Source organism: Bos indicus x Bos taurus, chromosome 5 (assembly GCF_003369695.1).
Source record: "Bos indicus x Bos taurus breed Angus x Brahman F1 hybrid chromosome 5, Bos_hybrid_MaternalHap_v2.0, whole genome shotgun sequence".
NCBI lineage: Eukaryota > Metazoa > Chordata > Mammalia > Artiodactyla > Bovidae > Bos > Bos indicus x Bos taurus.
In genome coordinates this window covers 26,901,480-26,921,716 of record NC_040080.1, presented here as the reverse complement: position 1 = coordinate 26,921,716, position 20,237 = coordinate 26,901,480, and the positions used below count along the sequence as shown (strand labels likewise).

The window sequence follows — 20,237 nt, the reverse complement described above, 5'->3', positions numbered from 1 at the left end:
GGCTTTTATTTTAATTTCCATAATTGGCAGCTTCAGAACTGGCTTTGGAAGACAGTTTGCTTTCAACGTGGCCACCTATTCCAAAAATGCCCCGGTTATTTTAGGATCCCTACCCTTTGCCTCCGGAGCTCTTTCGCAGGACTTCTTTTGGACGGGACCAGGAGGTAGGGTCTGTCCTCCCCACAACCCCTCCAAGTCGACTCCAGCCGAGGTCACATTCTGTGCGCCCCGGGCGGGGGGGTCGGGGAGGGTGGTGGGTCGTCCTCAGCGTTGGCGAGCAGCATATGCGTGGGGTGATGCTGACTGCAACTCGCAGGCTTGTAAATTTTCACCCTGGGAAATTAGCAACAAAGCCCGATCTGTCTTGTGGCTGCTTTGCACTTTCCGAGGGCGGCTGTTACTTGACTGAGCTGCAGAACAGGCACCCGAGAGCGAGCGAGGGAGCCAGCGAGAGAGGGAGGGAGAGAAGGAAAGGGAGAGGAGAGGGGAGGGGTGGGGGCGAGAGGTAAATAGTCTTAAATCGGAAGGGAGCTGCTTCTCTGTGGTCTTGACAAGCGCTGCCTGGGCTCCGCCGGCTCAGTAATAACTGAGTGACCTTTTCTTGGGCTGTATTAGGTCTGGCTGGGAAGGGATTGCATTTTGCAGCTGAGAGCCGGGGCTGCTTCAGCTCGGCTCCTCGCGTGCTGCCGCCGGGGTAAGTTGTGTTGAGCCAGGACGGAAAGAGAGAGACAGCCTCGGACTGCAGTTGCCTAAAAGGAGGACACCTGTGGCTCAGATGCGGTCAACACCATTGCTCGGCGGATCCTGGAGGACCTCATTATTTTAAACTTAAAAAAAAAAAAAAATAGATTCCTCCCTCCCCCTCCTTTTTTTTTTTTTTTTCAAACAATGCTTCTTTTTGACCTTTCCCAAGGAGAAGAGCTACAAAGCAGCCACTGTGCTTTCTGAACGGCCTCCCCCTGTATCGCTTAATTGAGAAGGTAAGTGCAGCAACTGTGTGCACACGCGGCGGCTTATTTGTGGTTGTGTGTGTGTGTCTGCGGGTGCGCGCGTGCGTGTGCGGATGTGGGTTTTTTTTTTTTTTTTTTTCCCCAGCCTCTCCTAATGAGGCATAAACTGGAGCTGCAGCCCGGCTCCGCACTGCAACTTTCACTCGGGCTGCAGCTCTGCTGAGACGGTTTTGTTTAAATCATGTGAGGCTTCATTATTTTTATGATGAGACATGAAATAGATGCGGGCGGAAGATGGGGCTGGAAGGCGGGGAGAGCCGAGCGGCTGCGGCGCGGAACGTCTCAACTACGACTCAAGTGGATAATAGTCAAAGTTCCCGAGCAACTGCGGCATTTACACCCCCAACCCCAGCCCCCTGACACCGGGGGAGACAGAGGCTGGGAGAGTTTGAGAGGAGATGCTCGCCCTGGCCCGGCCCGTAGGAAGGGAATTCAGTCTTCGGTGGGTTCCGGATACCGCCCGCCCTTTGACCTTAGTTTCTGAAATTCATCACCCCCCTCCCCCAAGAATTGAAATGACCATCTTTGGGTTCCTGAGGCCACTTCTGCCTCCGGTCCACTGTACCACTGTAACAAAAATACTGTTCCTACCAGATGGAAAAGTGAATGTCTGGGGGGAGGGGGAGAGTGGTGTAGGGGGAGGTTGGGAAGAAGTGTCGAGAAAAGAGGGGATCCTTGGAGCAAGGTGCCCCTGTCCTAATCGATGGAGATTCAAACTGCTGCGGCACATTTTATTTTACGGGGGCTACCCAGATTGCTGTTATGAAATACAAGTCAGATTTATGATCTTTTTCATATTGAACATGATATGCTATGCTAACGCTGCATGTGACAGTTTAATCAAATCCATTTGTTACCACGAAGCTAAAAGGGGCCGCTGGGATTTGGGGATTACGGGCAGAGTTAGGGAAGCTTGTGGCTTTGTCATTCGCCATCATTTTGTACGCCGCCACCCGGCGAGGGGCTCCGGGTGTGCGCCGCATCTCGTCTGGCCGCCCTCATCCCTTCCCCCACCCCTACACGCCCGCCGCCCGCTCCGACCCGCTCCCAAAGTGGGCTTCACAATAGTCGGTCCTCGGCGGGTGTAGGCTGCGCACCGGGTCCGCACTTGAGCTAAATCCGAGGGAAACCCCCTTCCACTTCTACCTCTGGGCTGGGTGCTCCATGCGAAGCTGCGGCAACTCAGGCACGCCTCAGTCAACTCATGCAGAAAAAGGAGAAAAGTTTTGGTAAGGTTACAATCTATCATAGATGCACTTTGCCGGCGCTCGGCACTCTCTGCTGCTCCAAAGCCTTCTTGCCCTTCCGCGGCTTTTGTGTCTCTCGGAAAAGATCTGAAATATTATTGTTTGTAACTGCTTTGAAAGACGGCTGCTTAAACCAATTAATCTTGCTAGGTGCAACAAATAACTGCTACATTCTTTGCAAAGCATCCTTGTGTGGCGGCAGAGACGCTACCACAAAAGGCTGGAACATAAACTCCTCAAGGGATTCTTTGTTAGAGTGTATGTATGTTTCTTATTTTTTTTTTTTTTTATTTTGCATGTGAGCTGCATCAAAATTGAACCCAGTCTTGCAAATCTCTTGTTGGCCTTTGCCAAGCACTAGCACTTTGCTGCCATGGTAACTGTAATTAAACTGATAAGAGTGGAAAAATGTCAGTATCTCTGAGCCTTGCAGCTGCATTGGAGAAAAAGGGAATCAAATTGGTTCCCAGCTCCATTGCTCAAAAAGGGGAGGGAGGTGGTGGTGGAAGGATGGGGAGGGGAGGGTTGGGAGTTGAAGGGGCAGAACAGAGTTAAGCAGCTCCAGCTCCTGAGATCTGGGGACATCTATTTGCATTGTTGTCCCTTAGGGGGTTACAGCCTGTAGGGACGCTCTGGGCCAGTGAACAGAGAGAAACAAGCTTTTAGGCCCAATCCAGTTCTCCAATCGGGGGCTGGGGAGAGGATGAAGATGGGCAGGAGGAGAGAAAATCTTTTGTTTGGTACCTCTTGGCAATCGAATGGCCGGTGTTGGCCAAATTCTTTTAATCTGTGTCACTGCTCCCAGCTGCAGAACCTGCATTCCCATTTTTGAATCTTCCTGAGGCACCTCATTGCTGCCAACCCCCTTTAATGGATTCCCTCTTCCCGCTCCTTCTCCCAAATTGTTCTCTGTGCATCTTCCGACGGGGACAAAATGTTTTCCACTCACTGCGGTGTAGTCAGTCCAAAAATATAGAAGACTGGGTCTAAGTGCTGCAGATCTTTTATTATGATTTTTTTTTAACCCCAGCGTGTTGTGGAGTTGTGGTTACTTTGTTGTGTTAACTACTGAAGCTGAGACTGCGCGGATGAATGGCACAGAACAAGGGGACATAATGGAGTTAATCAAGCGTTAGGCTGCCTCACAATGCAATCCAGGCAATTAAAAGCTCACCAGAGTTTAAATGAAATGGTTCTACTTATTTCTGCACACCACACTGCACAGGCTATTATTTATGTCTTTTTTAAAAATTATGATTTTCCTTAAACTGTCAAATAACTCAGAATGGCAAGGTCTCAGAGGCAATAAGAATTTCCCTCAGAACAATTTACATGCCAATCTCAAACTAGTTATGGGTCCTGATGTGCTATAAGCAACTTGCAAAATGTTTCTCAGCTCTGAACACATAACTCTTACCCAGACGCGTTCTGCCGGATGCTGAAGGGAGGCTGCTGGCTGGTTTATGCCTGTTTGGTACAGGGTAACGTGGTGACTGCAAAATAGTCCTTTTTTTCCACAACTGTTAACTTGCAGAGTATCGAAAAAGATTTCCTTTTCAAGAGTAACGTGATGGTGTTTTCGACACGAAGGTACCAGGATGGAGTGTAAAAATCTCAAACTCCTTCTACGCCCAAGGCCAAACAGAATTCTGTAAGAGTTTCAAATATTAATTGGCCTCTGAGTGCTAAATTAAAATGTCAGCCCAACAAAAACATTTTGTGAAGACAAGCAGGGTGGTGTTGCTTGTGCCAAATGTTGGTATCTCCTGTCTTGTTTGCAAAGCATCGTGAATAAAGATAGTTGACCTTCCACGCTTGGTGATGAGAACACAGCTCAGAGAAACAGAGCTTAGCTACAACTAAGAAGGATTTGGATCAAAACATTTTCAGCTTGATGATATGAAAAAAACAATAGCCTTATAAACTGGGTAATTAGACTGGCTGCTCTAAACATACCTCTCGGTGTTCTCAATCATGAAATCCAGGCTGTCATTTAGTATATCACAGTTTTTCCTTCCCCCAGGAAGACAGTTAAGAGGCACTTGGGTATGTTCTGTACTGTAATTAATGGGATTCATTCCTTGTGGAACCTTGCGAGAAGACGGTTAACTAGTTCTGATCAAAGAAACTTCATTTGTTAGAAGTTCTAGAGAGTGAGATTTAGCAGCACTATCAAGGGTTATGATTAATCTACACTAGACCCCGAGCTCCTTCAAAGAAAGGGATAGAAAGCTGGCTATAGGAATACCACCTGCTCCTCTGTACAAATCCAGCTACTAATCTGCAGATCCGAGGACCACGGCTGTGCATCCCGTGCAGAAAAAGCAGCTACTCTGATGCCTAGCTGCTGGTCCCTGCTCCATCACTCGACCAGAGAAGCTATTTTCTAATGGAAATTCAACATCATAACACTATTATTTGAAATGCATGTATCATTTATAGTTAGAAAAGTTATTCTGCTGTGAGGGTATGGTGTCTTGTTGTCTCTTAGTGTGATTAAAAAAGAAAAAGAGAGTGAAGATAATAAAGGTAAAGGCTTTATCATCAGGCATCAGAGGAAACCAAAAAAGGTTTAGCTGTTTGGGAGCAGGGAACACACGGAAAATGCTCTAGATTAAGGCTTGGCATTTCTTTCTTGATACTGTTTCAATTGCAGACACATTTGATGTTTTGTGTCCTTCTGTGTCCAAGTTTAAAACTTTCTGCCTAAGAGAGGAGGCATAATATAGCAGTGGTATCTCTGGATTGTAAGAAGGCCATGAAGTTTGGGCTTAACTGTCATTCAGCTTTGAGCCAGTCCCTAAACCTCTCACGCTATCATAATTTGTAAAATAAAAGAAATTGAAATCAATGTCTACAGTAGTTTAGAGTGCTTGAAATGCGTTAGTTGATACATATGCAGCTGTGAATAATTCGTTCAGCTTTTTGAAAAACTGAGTGTTTGACATTTAGGAAAGAAGAAACTCGAAGGCAAATATCCTTTCACTGGAAAAAAAAAAATTCAATCAAGTTGTATTAACCAGAGAATTCAATTAATCTCCTTATTTATGATATGGAAATATGTCTCTAAAATGTATAAATGTCCCTGTGTCTAGTCCAGCATGTGTGTAGTGTGTAATATATGTATATAATATATATTTGCCCGTGGATGTTTGTGTAACTTTATATATATTGAAACTTTGTCTTCTGTTGTTTTTTCTTTCCTGTATAAAATAAGTGCATGTTTATGATAATAAATTACTTAATCCTATAGTTTAATTTTATATAAAAATATATAGCCTATAGTTAGATGATCTGCCACTAAGAGATGCATGGACCAATGCTTGTGAGTGGCAATGCATTTTGAAAATTTTTAACACAATGAATGCTTTGAAATATCAAGGACATAGAAGGAAGTATTTGGATGTAAATAAGTATTATAGGATTGGAGAACTTTTTGGGTGACTGTACTTATGCTTAAGTATAAACATCTCTACTGCTAAGTGAGGTTAGTGTATCCCATAAAAGTGAACTTTCCTTCCACCAACTCATTCTTGACTCCTACAGTGTGTACACAGATTAGTCTGTTAAATAGCTTTTTTCTAGATTGTTAACCATTGACTCCTATTTTCTCCCAAAAGGAACTTCTCTATGTAGAAAACTGTACCAATATAAAATTATTTACTATTACTTAACTTCATGTAGATGATATCATCTTACCAGGTACAAGATGAATTGATTATTTTTGCTACTTTATAGGTGTAACTTCATGAATGATTTAACAAAGACACTTAACAAAGTTTGAACCTCTTTGTTTTCAAAATTTATTTCAATTTCTGTATATTCGTATGCTAGCCGCTCGGTCATGTCTGACTCTTTGCTATCCCATGGACTATAGCCAGCCAGGCTTCTCTGACCATGGGATTCTCCAGGCAAGAATACTGGAATGGGTAGCCATTCTGTTCTCCAGGGGATCTTCCCAACCCAGGGATCGAACCCAGGTCTCCTACATTATAGGCAGGTATTTTGCCATCTGAGCCACCAGGGAAGCCCAATTTCTGCCTAGCCCTTAAGTGGAAAGTCTAATACTCCTTGAAAACGGCAATCAGAAATGTTTAACTTAATGGAGGTCTTCAGACATCTCTTGATTTTTGGAGTCTCAGCTCTCTTTTTTGTTCTTGTCTTCCTTCAGGTATACAAATGCTCTCAGTCCAGCCAGACACCAAGCCGAAAGGTTGTGCTGGCTGCAACCGAAAGATCAAGGACCGGTATCTGCTAAAGGCATTGGACAAATACTGGCATGAGGACTGCCTGAAGTGTGCCTGCTGTGACTGCCGTTTGGGAGAAGTGGGTTCTACCCTGTACACAAAAGCTAACCTTATCCTTTGTCGCAGAGACTATCTGAGGTAGGAATTCGCCTTGCACACCAGTGATCACTGGATTCCTTTTAAAATACTTCTGTAAGTGTACTTGTGTGTTTTGTGTCTTTCCTGCCAGCTTCTATTCCTGAAAGATGTCCACCTGGCAGCCTTCAGCGCACTATGTCTGTGGCACAAACAAGGGCTTGAGTCATGGTCAGGAAAACACAGTATCTTACAGTCTTTCTGTTTGCCTTGCCTGATGCTCCTACCTGGGGATAAGTGAACCTCCAGTTCATGTCAAGGTGTTTGGTATGAATCAGCATACAAGTTTTCTTAGCAGGAAAGTGACAGGGTCAGGCTGAGTGTAGCACAGTGATTCCGCGATCTTTCTGTTCCAGATTTGTCAGAGAAAGTCGGTTTGAAACTCTTATCTGGTATTTATTAGAAGGATCTTTAGTAGAATGTTGAAAACTTCCTCCAAATGTGAATACATATCCCCCTGCCCGCAACCCCAGAGCGTTCCAAGTGATCTTCGCAAAGATAGCATTTGAATGTTCATCTGCCTCAGACTTGCCAGTAGCTTTATGGAAAATAACAAAGTAAAGACCTCCATCATTATAGGGAAATGATAGCCACTCTCCAACCTATAAACATCTGAACAGTTTCAGGACAATGCAGATGTTCTTGTTTCTGAAGCCATGAAGCAGGTTAATCTTCTAGCGTTTAGTACTCTACACATGGACTTATGTTTAAGAAAAATTATTTTGCTTTTCAGGGGACTTTGTGACTTCATTCAGCTGCAAATTACTTATATTAATAAAGTAGGATCTATCAAATTAGAGAAATGATATATGGCATCATTTGGGTTTTCATATTTGATACAATTAATCACTTTTTCTAGTCTGACATTAAGTGATTTATTTTGAATTTTTTTCTCTTATGACACAAAATTTATCAATCAGCAGTAACTCCTTGGTCATTTCGGGAGGTGTTTTCTAGGGAATTTTCTAGGGAATTTGGTGCTGCTTCATATATAATTCAGTTATTTTCAGTCCAATTCAGTTTCTATATAGAAGAACATATTGTTTGATGAATGGTTGTTACAAGAGGGTGAGCCTGGTACTGTTTATCAGATTCTACTCTCTACCCTCTTAGGACTGCTTCATCTGACAGCCCCCTGACTAATTATGACCACTTGCTGCCACTTCTCTGTGTTCCAAGGGCACAAAATACATGTAAGGTCCTAGCCATGAAAATAGGAAGTGGCTTTAGGGAAGGAGTTCTCTAACTACTGCAACTAATCATTAGAATTAAGCTATTCCATGAATTCTTGTAGACTCTGCAGTCTTGGGACTTTCCTCTTGCAAATAAAAAATTCTCTTCTGCTCTTTGTGAATTAGAGCCTGATTTCTGCACAGAGTGTATTTGCTTTTAGCGACTTGACATTGCTTCCTAGTTTTGCTTTATCTTCCTAACCAATAGCCACAGGCTTTTGGACTCTGTCTTTGACTTTTGTTTACCACTGCAGAATCTCCAGTGGATTCATGTAACAACACTTTCGAAAGCAAGGAGTTTATATAGTCTAGGCAAGATCAAAGTGTTCTAATATGGAATAAAGACAAAAATTATGTCAAATTTACAGTCTTTTGAAATCTCTGGCTATTTTTAACTCAAAAATACAAATTTGCCAATGAAATACCTGTGTCCTGAGTGAAACTCTTTTGCGGTTGTCAACAAAGTTGAGAGCAGAGAAAGTAACCTTGTATTGCTTTCGTCTGTCTTCCTTATGGTAGTAAAAATAAGTTGTTCAACTCGTATTTGATAGTCTCAAGTAAGTGTGTTGTTGAAGGGATTTTATCAAAATAGTTTTCATCTCAGAAATCTTTATCTCTAAAAGAGTCTATTTGCTGTTTTGTGTGATACAACTTTTAGTTGATTTCTGATAAGCTCAAACTTTTAATCTAGTTACTTTTTTTTTTTTAATCCTAACTCTTTCAAATTTAAACCCTAGTCCAGATTGCCAATATATTCATTTCTCAGAGTGCAATTTCCTCTCAAATTGGTCATTACCACATTAATGGCCAGTTGTTATGTTAACAGCCTAAGGGTTGTTAACATTTCAAACTAAGTTGTTAACAGCAAGCTTATCCCTTATTTAAACTGAAGGTTTTGTTGTATATAACGTGGCTTCTTTGGCAAGAAGTAGTTCATCAACACTTAAAAACTGCAGAAGTGAAATGGGTAAATGGTATGGGTGTAAAACATCGTGTTATGTGTTATAGATTATGCTGCAGATGTGGTATTAGTTTTATGTGGAAAGTGCATAGCACAATGAAATTCTGTGTTTAAAAGCATATGTCTCTGATTGGCAAATTAAAATAATCTGATTCCTTATGTCTAATACATTCAAGCAGATTTTATGTACAAATTAATTTCTTCGAATGTGTATAAACAGGCATTCAAAATGCTTATGCCTGCTCTGTGAGAGACATGATTTTAAGTTAGACAAAAATTAACTAAGGGAAAAAGGGAGGTGCACCTCAAGTTGTTACTGTTTATTAATTACATAAAATCTGCATTATGATCAGTGAACAAGTAATATTCTGTGGCTATTTTCCCAAGCTTTGAAAATAACTTTTCTCATTTCCTTCTGTGTTCAGCACATTGCTTTCTTGTATTTTGCACAGCCACTGCTTAACCATTTAAATCCTATTAAAAAGTAGTTTAGATTGATTTTTGGATATTATGTGATATCTTTGAGGCACAAACAAGCCATACATACTTTACAGATTTGTATTTCTTGGTCTAACTTTCCAGGCATCTAAGTAAGAACGTGGGAAATGATAAAGAAAAAGTAGCTTACCTGCACCAGTAAATTATAGGTTATAGATATTATCTTGGGCCAGATAATTTTTCACATCTAGAGAAGAGTGAAATACTTTTTGCCAAGTTTATTTAACTTCCTAGTTAACTTCTCCTTCCAAAAGAGAACACAAAAAACACTTTTATTGCTGAACAATGAATCTTGAAGTTCTTGCGTTTTATTAATATTTTGCCTTATTCTGAGTAATGGTGGTGATGACAGGTTTTTACAAGTTCTTTAAATGATAAATATAAGAATTTTTAAATCATAAGATTTTTTTTTAGGGTATTGGAAACTGTTACTGCAGTAATTTTTTCTTCTTTGAGGCACATTTAGCTGTATTTAAGAAAAAGAAAACATTTTTACAGTTTATTACTGAGTTTCAAATCTTGACAGTTTCCTTTCCATAACAGGGCTGATACAGAATTTTTTATTTTTTCTGGAGAATATAAGATAAACGTGTCTGATGAGAGGGAATTTGTCTGTTGGTAGGATTGCTCACCATCCTCAGAAACTCATTAGAAATAGGAACAGAAACATTGACATTTAAAAAATTCCTCTATTAACGCTTTCTGACTTAAACTATGAAGTCAATCTGCCCGCTGATATTTATATGCCAAGACCTAACAATGTATCTGTTTAAAAACATATCCAATACAGTTACAGTTTTTTTTTTTAAGTTGTTTATGACAAAGTAGACGTGGAAGCATTTTTGTGCCTTGAACTAAAGAATGCATAAAGTAAATTATCAATTACTATGTAAAACTAGCCAAGGTTTAATAATGATGTTTATAGGACTATAGTTACTACTAAACTATCTTTCATTCTGATTTGTTTGCTAAGTATGAATAAAGTAGTTAATATATCATCAGTTTTAGAATTAAGATTTTATGTCAAATTTCATGAAGTCAGAACCACGAGATAAACCATAGTACTTTACTTCTCAACTTGGAGGCAGTGTAGAATATCAGCAGTTACACTTAAGCTTTTGGGCCATTTTTGCCAGTTTTTAAATTGAAGCCTGCATTTTCTTACTTATGGTGTATTTTAAGCATCAAGGTGATGAAGACTGTATCTTGCGTCTCTGTGAATGATGTTTTACCAGAGAATGTACTCAAAGCTATAGGGAAAGCTACATATAGCTTTTTCTACACAAGAAACAGAAAACATCTTGTATAAAAGACAATGCAATTTGCTGTTTTTATACATGAGGATGACTTGTTTAAAATGAAAGTACTGGGAGAAAGTGATGCTTCATGTTCCACCACAGCTACCAATTAACAAAAAGGATTTGAAACTGTGATGCTGATTGCAAATTTTATGTGCTTCAATGTAGTAATATGATTTTTACAATAGAAAATTAAAATTAAATGCTACATAGAGCATTAGCCTAGCTATAACTTTATTTCACACTGATCAAAACTGGAGCTTCTAAATAAATTTTTATGAGATTAAATTTATATTAATAGATAATTATGGCCTTAAAAGTAAATATGAATATATTATTAATATTATTTTATCTGACAGTTCACTGCACAGATTCTTTTTAAATGCTAACTGACATATTCATTCTGTTTTTCCTGCTTTGTCCTCTTTTAGATATTAGGCAGTTGAAAAGATCTTCCCTGGAGAGCAGTACATTATTATTATTTGAAATATAACTTTTTATTGTTTTAAATTCCAAAAAAACTAATCTTCTATATGGAATGACGCTTCTCCCAAATATTTTTTTTTAATTTGAGCTTTCTTAACATTTTATTATAGTATAACTTTATCATATTTAAATGTCTAAGCTAATCTTTGTATTTTGAGATATTTTGCTATCTAAGTGTTAATAACTTAGACTGTAGGGTCTTTAAAAAATACTGCTATATTTCTTGCAAATTATCTTGCTTTATTTACAGCTTTATAAAATATTATAATTTTAAGTTTATTTTTCTGTTTATTATAGAAAAGCATTATTGCATTCTATTTCAAACATTTTATAGTATATATCTATCATTCATGGACCAGCACAAATCAAGAGGGATAATTTTGTGCAATACTTTGGGAGAACACCCTTTGCTTTAGAGAAAAATTGGTAGACCCACATTAGAATTCCTGAGCAACAATCTCTCTGCAACAATCTCTGTTAAAAATATCTCATCTACATAGAGAATTTCTTATTTATAAATTTATCTGTCCTTAATTCTGTAATATACTCATTTCCAGGGAATGAGTACTTACTTAATTATTCTAGTTTTGTGCCTTTTGGTTTGTTTTATAGACTTGAGATATTGTCCTGAAAATAACCCCCACTAAGAATATTAAAAATAAAATACTTCACACCATTTCTATGTCTTTACTGTTTTTATCTTTTCATAAAGCATGGAATACTTCAATCACGATAGTTTTTACACATAAAATGGATAAGTTAGACATACCTGACTTAGCAGAAAAATATTCTGTTTCTACAAGTATATTTAGGATTAAATACATATGGAAGAACTACATTTGAGAATTGCTAAAATTGCTTATTTTGCACTTTATAAATACATAGAACTCTGGGAAAGAATCTCTTATTTTTGGTTGCTCTTAAAGTGTATCTAAGTAAGCCAGCACTTCATTTATAAGCTCACCATTAACTTCCAGTAAGTGACTAATAGTAAATGTTAATACTGTTTTGACTGCATAAACATAATTTATTAAGGAATCAGTTTAAAAATATGCTGAAAGTCATAATTTTGTAAATGGTTTCGATGAATATATGCATTGTAGAAATGCATTATGTAGTTCAGTTTTCTGCCTCACGTAAAAATTATGTAGCCTTAAAGAAGAATTGCACCAACCTAAATGACCATTGTATATTTTTTCTCATTATATTATGAGTCATTGAAATCTTATTTTACTATTTGGTTTGAAAACATTTACCAGTTCCTACGAGAATGTCTTTTATCATTCAAAATTATACATTGTAACCTCATCCTATCTTCCAAAAAGAAATTAAGGTTTCTCACTTTTATCAATAAATGTTAAAATATGTGATTGTAAATATAGAACAAGATCTTGAAAACAAGGAAAGTAAAAATAAAAATAGCAATACTCTCTCAATCAACCAGATAGCTTTTAAAACAGGATTTACATTAGCCACATTTCTTTAAAAAGGCATTTTCCTCCTTTTTTAATTTTTTAATCTGCTTATATAAGCAATTATTCCTACTGATTCACTGCATTTCCCTTTGTAAGCACCTAAAGAGATGTAGGTATGTGTATGCATATTGCACATACAGATATTAGAATCTGTACAACCTTAGAATGTGCATTGACTTTGGTCATAATTGACTTTTACCAGATCACCATACTTTGGCAGGCTTTGAAACTTGTAAAATTCAGATACTTGATGCCAGCTAATTCCTTAGTATTGTAAACCATAGCACTGCCTTATTCCTACAGGGTGTTCACCATTCTAAGAGGAAAGACAAGGTTTATAATGCTGCAGAAGGCCTAACTTTATTCCCTTGTGATTTTTATCACCCAATTCTGTTTTTCTCAGCTCCAGTGGAGTTCGATACTGTCTGCTTCATTTCCGTTTCTACCATTGTAACATACTTGTTTTGATGATTAACCGTATGTTCCCCTTCTCAAGGGTATTTATAAGAAATTTATTTTGAAGTAGATGTTGCATTGTGAAGCAAGAAATGTGACATTTAGTTTTGTTTCTTACTTTAAAGCAATTTCTTTTGCTTATTGAGGGTTTTTTCCCCCTTATTATCCATATAAATGGATAACTTTTCCCTCAAGAACTTAGGACCTAAGCATACCCTTTTATTACATTCATCAAGCATATTTGCTGTATTACAAACATAGTTATGATGAATCCCACATCAGTCACTTGGGCATTCACCTGCACCATTTTTGCTTTCTGCTCTATACCATCAAAACTTCTTGATAGATAGTTTTCTTCTCAACGAATTTTTTTAGTTATATAAAGATCCCATTTCTTTTGCTGAATTCTTTTACTCCATAGTTTTAGTTTTTTATGATGCAAAAATCTCTAGCTGTGGACTTTATTAGTTGAAAACAAAAATCACACTTGAGATAAATAATCATATCGGAATAGTTAGATCTCTGATTTGAAGTTGGAAAATTAACATTAAGCTGCATGTATTAAGTTAGACTCTAACCAGCATGTTTTGTTATGATTCAATGTAATATTAAAAACTCTCCAACTGGGCTACTGGGAAAATAAAAGACGCTTAGGATTTCAAAGATTATTTGCATAGGAGTACACCAAAGCCATATTTAAGTAAAATTGTTATTATTAATGCAGTAAAGCATCGCCTAAAGTAAACCCATCCTATTAATAAAAACAAAATCAGTTTTAGTAAACATAAATATCCAATATGACATGGATTAGTAATGGGGCAGGGAACATCATAAAATGTGCTAATGATAGCATGTAATAGTGATCTAAATACCACCAAGAAAAAATAAATTCCCATCTCAGGCTGTGGGATCCCAACAGGCAACTTCAAGAGCAAAAAGAAGTTATAGACATCACTAGTTTATTCTGATTTCAGAAAACTTTTAAAAACAATGCCTTGTTTTTATTCTAGCAATTCTATTAATAGCAGAGGTACAGATCATTATTGAAATTATTTTATTCTTTTTTTTTGTTTTAAAAGATTTTGAAATCTCTTTAGTACCCTTTGATAGATTGCTCACATTTCACCAAAAAAGTTAAGAGTCAAGACTGTCCACAAAATACCTTATGGCGTTGAGCATGATGCTTACTTTGTTTTTATCAACCATCCCATAAAAATACATTCTGACCAACAGCTGCATATTAGACTGAGGTGACTTAGACTGTAAATAGACTGCCTGCAGTGCAGCAGACCCAGGTTCGATCTCTGGGTCGGGAAGATCCCCTGGAGAAAGGAATGGCAACCCACCCCAGTATTCCTACCTGGAGAATTCCATGGACAGAAGAGCGTGGCAGGCTACAGTCCATGGCGGCACAAAGAGTTGGCCATGACTGAGCAATTAACGCTTTCACTTCACTTTCTAAGATGAGTGTTCCTTTGGAAGGGATGGGAGTAGAGAGGTGGATGAAAAAATGATCATAACTTCTAACACTAAAAATGAGTAGTAGTTTCAATTGGCAGGTTTATTTAGTTTTACAGGTGAGAAGTTCAACTGTACTATACTATGAACATAATTTTAAAGCCTGTAAGTATTACATGTGACTGTCCATTGAGGGATGTCTGTGTTTTGGGAGATAAAAAGAAATAATGTTACTGAATTGCCTAAAAATTTAGCAACGAGTATTTTCTGTGACCATTTATTAGGGGGAAAAAATGAAAAAGTTTCTAAGCTACAAGAACCCCTTCTTTTGACAACATGTCCTTGCTGAGTGAATAGGATTGGGGTTCGTATTTATGATTACATGTTTGTATTTATGATTACATGTTTTGCTGTATCTAACAGTTTGAAAATGAAGCCATTTAGTTGCTTAACAAATATTTGAATGCCAATATTTCATTTCTATAAATAATGAATATATAAACTTTATATTTCTAATTGACTTTGTATAATACATAAATACAAAACTATTAATATTTTACTATGTAAAGAATAAGATAGTCTGAGAAATTTGGGAAGCACTTAATGGCAAATTATTTTTTAGTTTTTTTTTTTTTACAGCTGATGTACTCACCATTGTTAAATAACTAAGGAAAAAATAGAAGGAGTTTTAGTATAGTTCTGTCACATGGAACCAGTACAGAGAATGAGAAGAGGTATAATTAGGAATGAGTAGAAAAAAAATTTCAGGAGGGACATTATAAATAATAAGTAAAAATTGTGCTCTGTGAAAATCCTTTGATAAGCCAGTAGTCCTTTTATAAAAACTGAGATTAAAGCTTCATAAAGTTTTAGATACAGAGAAAGATAGAGTTAGCCTTGTAACTTTCATGCTGTTTATGTCATTCCGCTCTCACTGCAGATACTGGTAAGTTATCAACAGATGCAAAACACTTGGCATCATAGTTCCCCATTTTCCCACTGAACAGCTATTATCCTATACACCCTAGGTGGGGCTTCCCAGGTGGCACTAGTGGTAAAGAATCTGCCTGCCAATGCAGGAGATGAAGGTTCAGTCCTGGGTCAGGAAGATCCCCTGGAGGAGGAAATAGCAACCCATTCCAGTATTCTTGCTGAGAAAATTCCATGGACCGAGGAGCCTGGCAGGCTACAGTCCATGGGGTCACATAGAGTCAGACGCGACTGAGCACATGCTCTAGGTACTGTACAAAGCCGTCAGACACAAGGCGGAGTAAAACACAGAAATAACTCCTTCCCTGTGTAGAGATTCTATTCTAGTGGAGAAAGGAGATAGTCAACAAAATAAGTATGGAGTACACTAGGAAGATAATAAATGCACAGGAAAAATGGAGTAGTGTGAGTCTGAACAAGCTGCAGGAGTTGGTAATGGATAAGGAAGCCTGGCGTGCTACAGTCCATGGGGTCGCAAAGAGTCAGATGCGACTGAGTGACTGAACTGAACTGAAGAGGTCTGCAGAATTTGTATTTATGAGTGATGATGCCTGTGTGAATGTGGTGGGGAGGAGATAAGGATTTGAAAAATTAAACAGGGTAGACAGGCACGTTTGTTGAGAGGATAACTTGAATAAAGACCTAAAGAAGGCTAGCCATGAGGATGTATAGGTAGGACATTCTGGGCATAGGGGCCAGTCAGTATGAAGAACTTGCAGTGGAAGATTTTCTAATGTGTTTGAAGAAAATCAAGGATGCTCGTGTGGTTGGAGTGAGTCAGAGAGGAAGAAGCAAGGATTAGAGGCAGCCAGTATATGGTTTTGTGGTACCCTGGTATCACTGTTCCAACCATGAATACCCGCTACACTTTTCTAAATATTAGGTGAGAAAGTGGTACCATCTGAGAACCACTGTAATGCTAACTCAGGCTGTTATAGACTGAATTCCCATTTGGGATTACAGAACTCATCTGCTAAATTGAATGGGATTATTTTAATGTATAATTTACTAGTATCTTTTTTATGTCTTTATTTGGCTTCAGTGATGACCCTGTGTGATTATATAATAGTTGTGAAGTATGTGTCTCAAAATAGACCCCAGGATTTGGTCATTTGACTGTTGCTAATTCACGGAGATGGTATAGTTGTATGTTTGAGTTGAAACTGATACATCTACACATGTCTACTATATGGTTATTGGAGTATTTATTATATAATACAATATAATACAATAGGAATGTTCATATTGATGAGCTAAAGCTGCCAACACAACATGGGTGAAGGTAACATCTTGACCAAAGTTGTCATTAAACTCTGCCCTGATCACAATATAATAGATATTTTTGAATACTTATGTAATAAAAATTAGAAAGATATGGATTTTTCATAGGCTGCCAGTTTCTACTCTTGAAGGGGAAATGTCAGTTATTCTGTCTCTGAAAAGTGGTCTTTTTCCATTATTTTTAAAGTCAAGCTGAGTCTTGTTTAATGAAATTAATTTCTGGTACAAAACATTTAAAATAACATATTTGCTCTGATTATCATCAATGTTTCCAAATCTAGCATTTAGAGGAAATACATCAAAGACATATTGTTACTTAAAACAATTGAATCACCTTCTTGATGAGATGAGATAAATTGTTACAGAAGTGTTCTGTTTATACTCATGCTTCTGGCCCCTCACCTAACCCTGGCTCACTAATTTTAATTTCACATTAAGAACAGCCAGGCATTCATCTTCCAAACTAAAAGATTAATATGCATTCTTTTTTATGAGAGTGGGATCTGGGTGTGCCAGCTGTCTGTACTTTTAAAATTAAAAGTTAAATTCAACCAGTAAATACAATCAAAGTTCTTGAGCCTGTATTTAAATTTATAAAATGGGCTAGGATTCATTATGGGTGTTGGCGAAGAAGCTGCCCATTGATCTTACAGAGTCACAGCATGAACAAGTGAGCTTTCAAAGCAGTGATTGTCTACACTTCATGCACAAAGAAATCTCGAACACACTTTCCAGAAAGCTGGGAAGTGGTGGCCAGATGACTTTGCAAGCCTTAATTCTTACGGTCACCCTGCACATCCTAAGTGTTTGTTTTGTTTTTTTCCTGTTACGGTTTCTAGTAGCCCTTCTATTCTATTTGGTAGGTGGGGCATGTGTTGTAACAGCCATCTTGTCCTCCTTTAAGCCGAAGACCTATATTCCTAACCACTGTGTGATTCTCACCTTCCAAAATGAATCAATTTGAGCTTGATTTTTTAAAAAAGATTTTTGGCCATCCCAGGCAGCATGCAGGATCTTAGCTCCCCAACCAGGGATTGATATTTTTGAATACTTCGGTAAAAAGATACGGATTTTTCATTGACTGCCAATTTCTACTCTTAAAGGAGAAATGTCAGTGATTCTATCTCTGAAAAGTGATCTTTTTCCATTATTTTTAAAGTCAAGCCAAGTCTTGTTTAATGAAATTAATTTCTGGTACAAAACATTTAAAATAACACATTTGCTCTAATTATCGTCCCCTGCAGTGGAAGTGCAAAGTTTTAACCACTGGACCACCAGGGAAGACCCCCAGTTTGAGCTTGATTTTAAGGGAAAGTCACTTGGTCTTGACTGATAGTCTGCTAAGTGTTGAAATAATCTTGTCACTGATAGTTATTAAATTAACTATCATCTTTAGCACAGAGATCGCATGCTTATTCCACTAAAGGTGTTAAACGCTTTGTCTTCTCAATTAACTGTGGATTGCTGCAGTGACCTGAGAAAAAAGTTATGTATTTTGAGGAGATTAAAATTTTTAAAAACATTTTTGATTTAGGAGTAAACAGAGCCTTTCATTTTCACTAAAACTCATTTTTCACTGTGCTTCTAAAGTCACAAATTGGGGGAAAAATAATAAATAAAAATAAAGTCACAAGCTCATTCTGCCTTTCATTTTAATACATATAGTGTATTTTAAATCATCTCACTGGGTATTTCTCATTAATCTACCACATTGTGTTACCCCACTCCAGCTATCATTAATGGCATGTTAGTCATGTGTGACTGCTAGGATGCATTCATTCATCTGCTGTTTTTACCGTCTGTGATATTACTTTATACAAAGAAAAATGTGTATCAGTTCTTACTAATTCTCTAGGCTTCTCCCAAACCAGATGCTAGTTAGACCTAATCCCTAGGTTTCAGAGGCATCAAGGTGAGGAGTGCTACTTCCTAGTTGTATCTTCCTAGACAGGTTACTGAACCTCTCCAAGCCTCAGTTTACCTATCTGTAAATAGGAGTAGCTAACCCATTCAGGCAGTGTCAGTGAAACACCATAAGGAAAGAATCAACACACAGGCCAACATTCTAGTGTAAGCTTCTGTTGTTACAGAGGAAGAATTGCGCTGAGTTATGGGTAGTTATGGAGAAGGCAATGGTACCCCACTCCAGTACTCCTGCCTGGAAAATCCCATGGACGGAGGAGCCTGGTAGGCTGCAGTTTATGGGGTTGCTAAGAGTCAGACAGGACTGAGCGACTTTACTTTCACTCTTCACTTTCATGCATTGGAGAAGGAAATGGAAACCCACCCCAGTGTTCTTGCCTGGAGAATCCCAGGGACGGTGGAGCCTGATGGGCTGCCGTCTTTGGGGTCGCACAGAGTTGGACACAACTGAAGCAACTTAGCAGCAGCAGCAGCATGGGTAGTTATGGCTCTACCAGGTAGAGCCAGTGGTAAAGAATCTGCCTACCATTTCAGGAGACGCAAGAGATGCAGGTTTGATCCCTGGGTTGGGAAGATCCCCTGGAGGAGGAAATGGCAACCTACTCCAGTATTCTTGCCTGGAGAATTACATGGACAGAAGAGCCAGGGGGGCTGCAGTCCATGCGGCCACAGAGAGTCTGACATGACTGAACACACACACACACACACACACACACACATGAAGATAAGACAGAAAATTAAAAAAAGAGACTGAGAAAAAAGACTAATGAAACAGATTAAGATCAGATTTAAGGATTAGTAATCAATAATATGAAAGGCTAGTAACATAATAATCTTTTACTTTTCATCTACAAAGAAGATAGATGAAGAAATGCTTAAATACCACATGCACTTGGAGCCATATAGGAAAAAAATAATTTAAGAGTGGAGATTATGGAAATCTGGAATGGGTTGTTAAATTAAGATTTTAGTGTATTTTGCATAAAGTAAGATGAATTTGAATCTTTGATGGAAATTACTGAACATGTGATTTTCTTTGTAACTGAGGTGGTAGTTTTCTAAAATGTCTTACATGCCCACGCTCTCCACACTCAAGCTTGTGAAAGTTCTATGACCTTGTAAAGCATCATATTTAATATCCCATGGGGTAGAATTATATATAAAATGTTAGCTTGCTTTAAGTTTCGTTTGTAGTCTTGACTTTTGTATCTTTTTTCCTCAAGTGGCAAGGACAGTTGAATGCCAGTATTTTAACTGGTATTCGTTTTCACAGTGTTCTCGAAAACATTTTGTTTATACATCTTTATCCTGAGGAAGTTTAAGTGGGCACCCTCAATCTAAACAGATATTGATAAATATTCCATTGTACATTTCTAAAATTAGGAAGACAATGTGTAAAGGCTAAGGTATCAAATAAACAGAAAAGCTATTCCTTGTTTAAGGATCCCTGAGATTCACATACCTCCAATTTGGAGAGCACTCTTATTTTTAATAGCTTTTTAAGCTTGATTGCAAGTTGTGTGGTAGTGATATGTGTGAA

At 38.0% G+C, this 20,237-nt stretch overlaps 1 protein-coding gene across 6 annotated transcripts in view; it reads left to right on the top strand.

Moving 5' to 3' along the window:
• The window catches only part of LMO3 (LIM domain only 3), a 65,696-nt gene that overhangs the window by 3,151 nt on the left and 42,308 nt on the right, over positions 1-20,237 (top strand). For 2 of the 6 annotated variants that reach the window (XM_027541442.1, XM_027541443.1), the window contains 3 exons: positions 1-164; positions 914-980; positions 6,429-6,642. The exon at positions 1-164 is cut by the window's left edge. In XM_027541442.1, coding sequence (XP_027397243.1) covers positions 6,437-6,642 — 206 coding nt within the window. In that variant the 5' untranslated portion in view covers positions 1-164; positions 914-980; positions 6,429-6,436. Of the gene's footprint in view, positions 165-488; positions 981-1,262; positions 1,453-2,107; positions 2,240-6,428; positions 6,643-20,237 lie in introns of those variants that run through there. The other 4 variants (XM_027541441.1, XM_027541445.1, XM_027541440.1 and 1 more) reach the window with 4 other exon arrangements.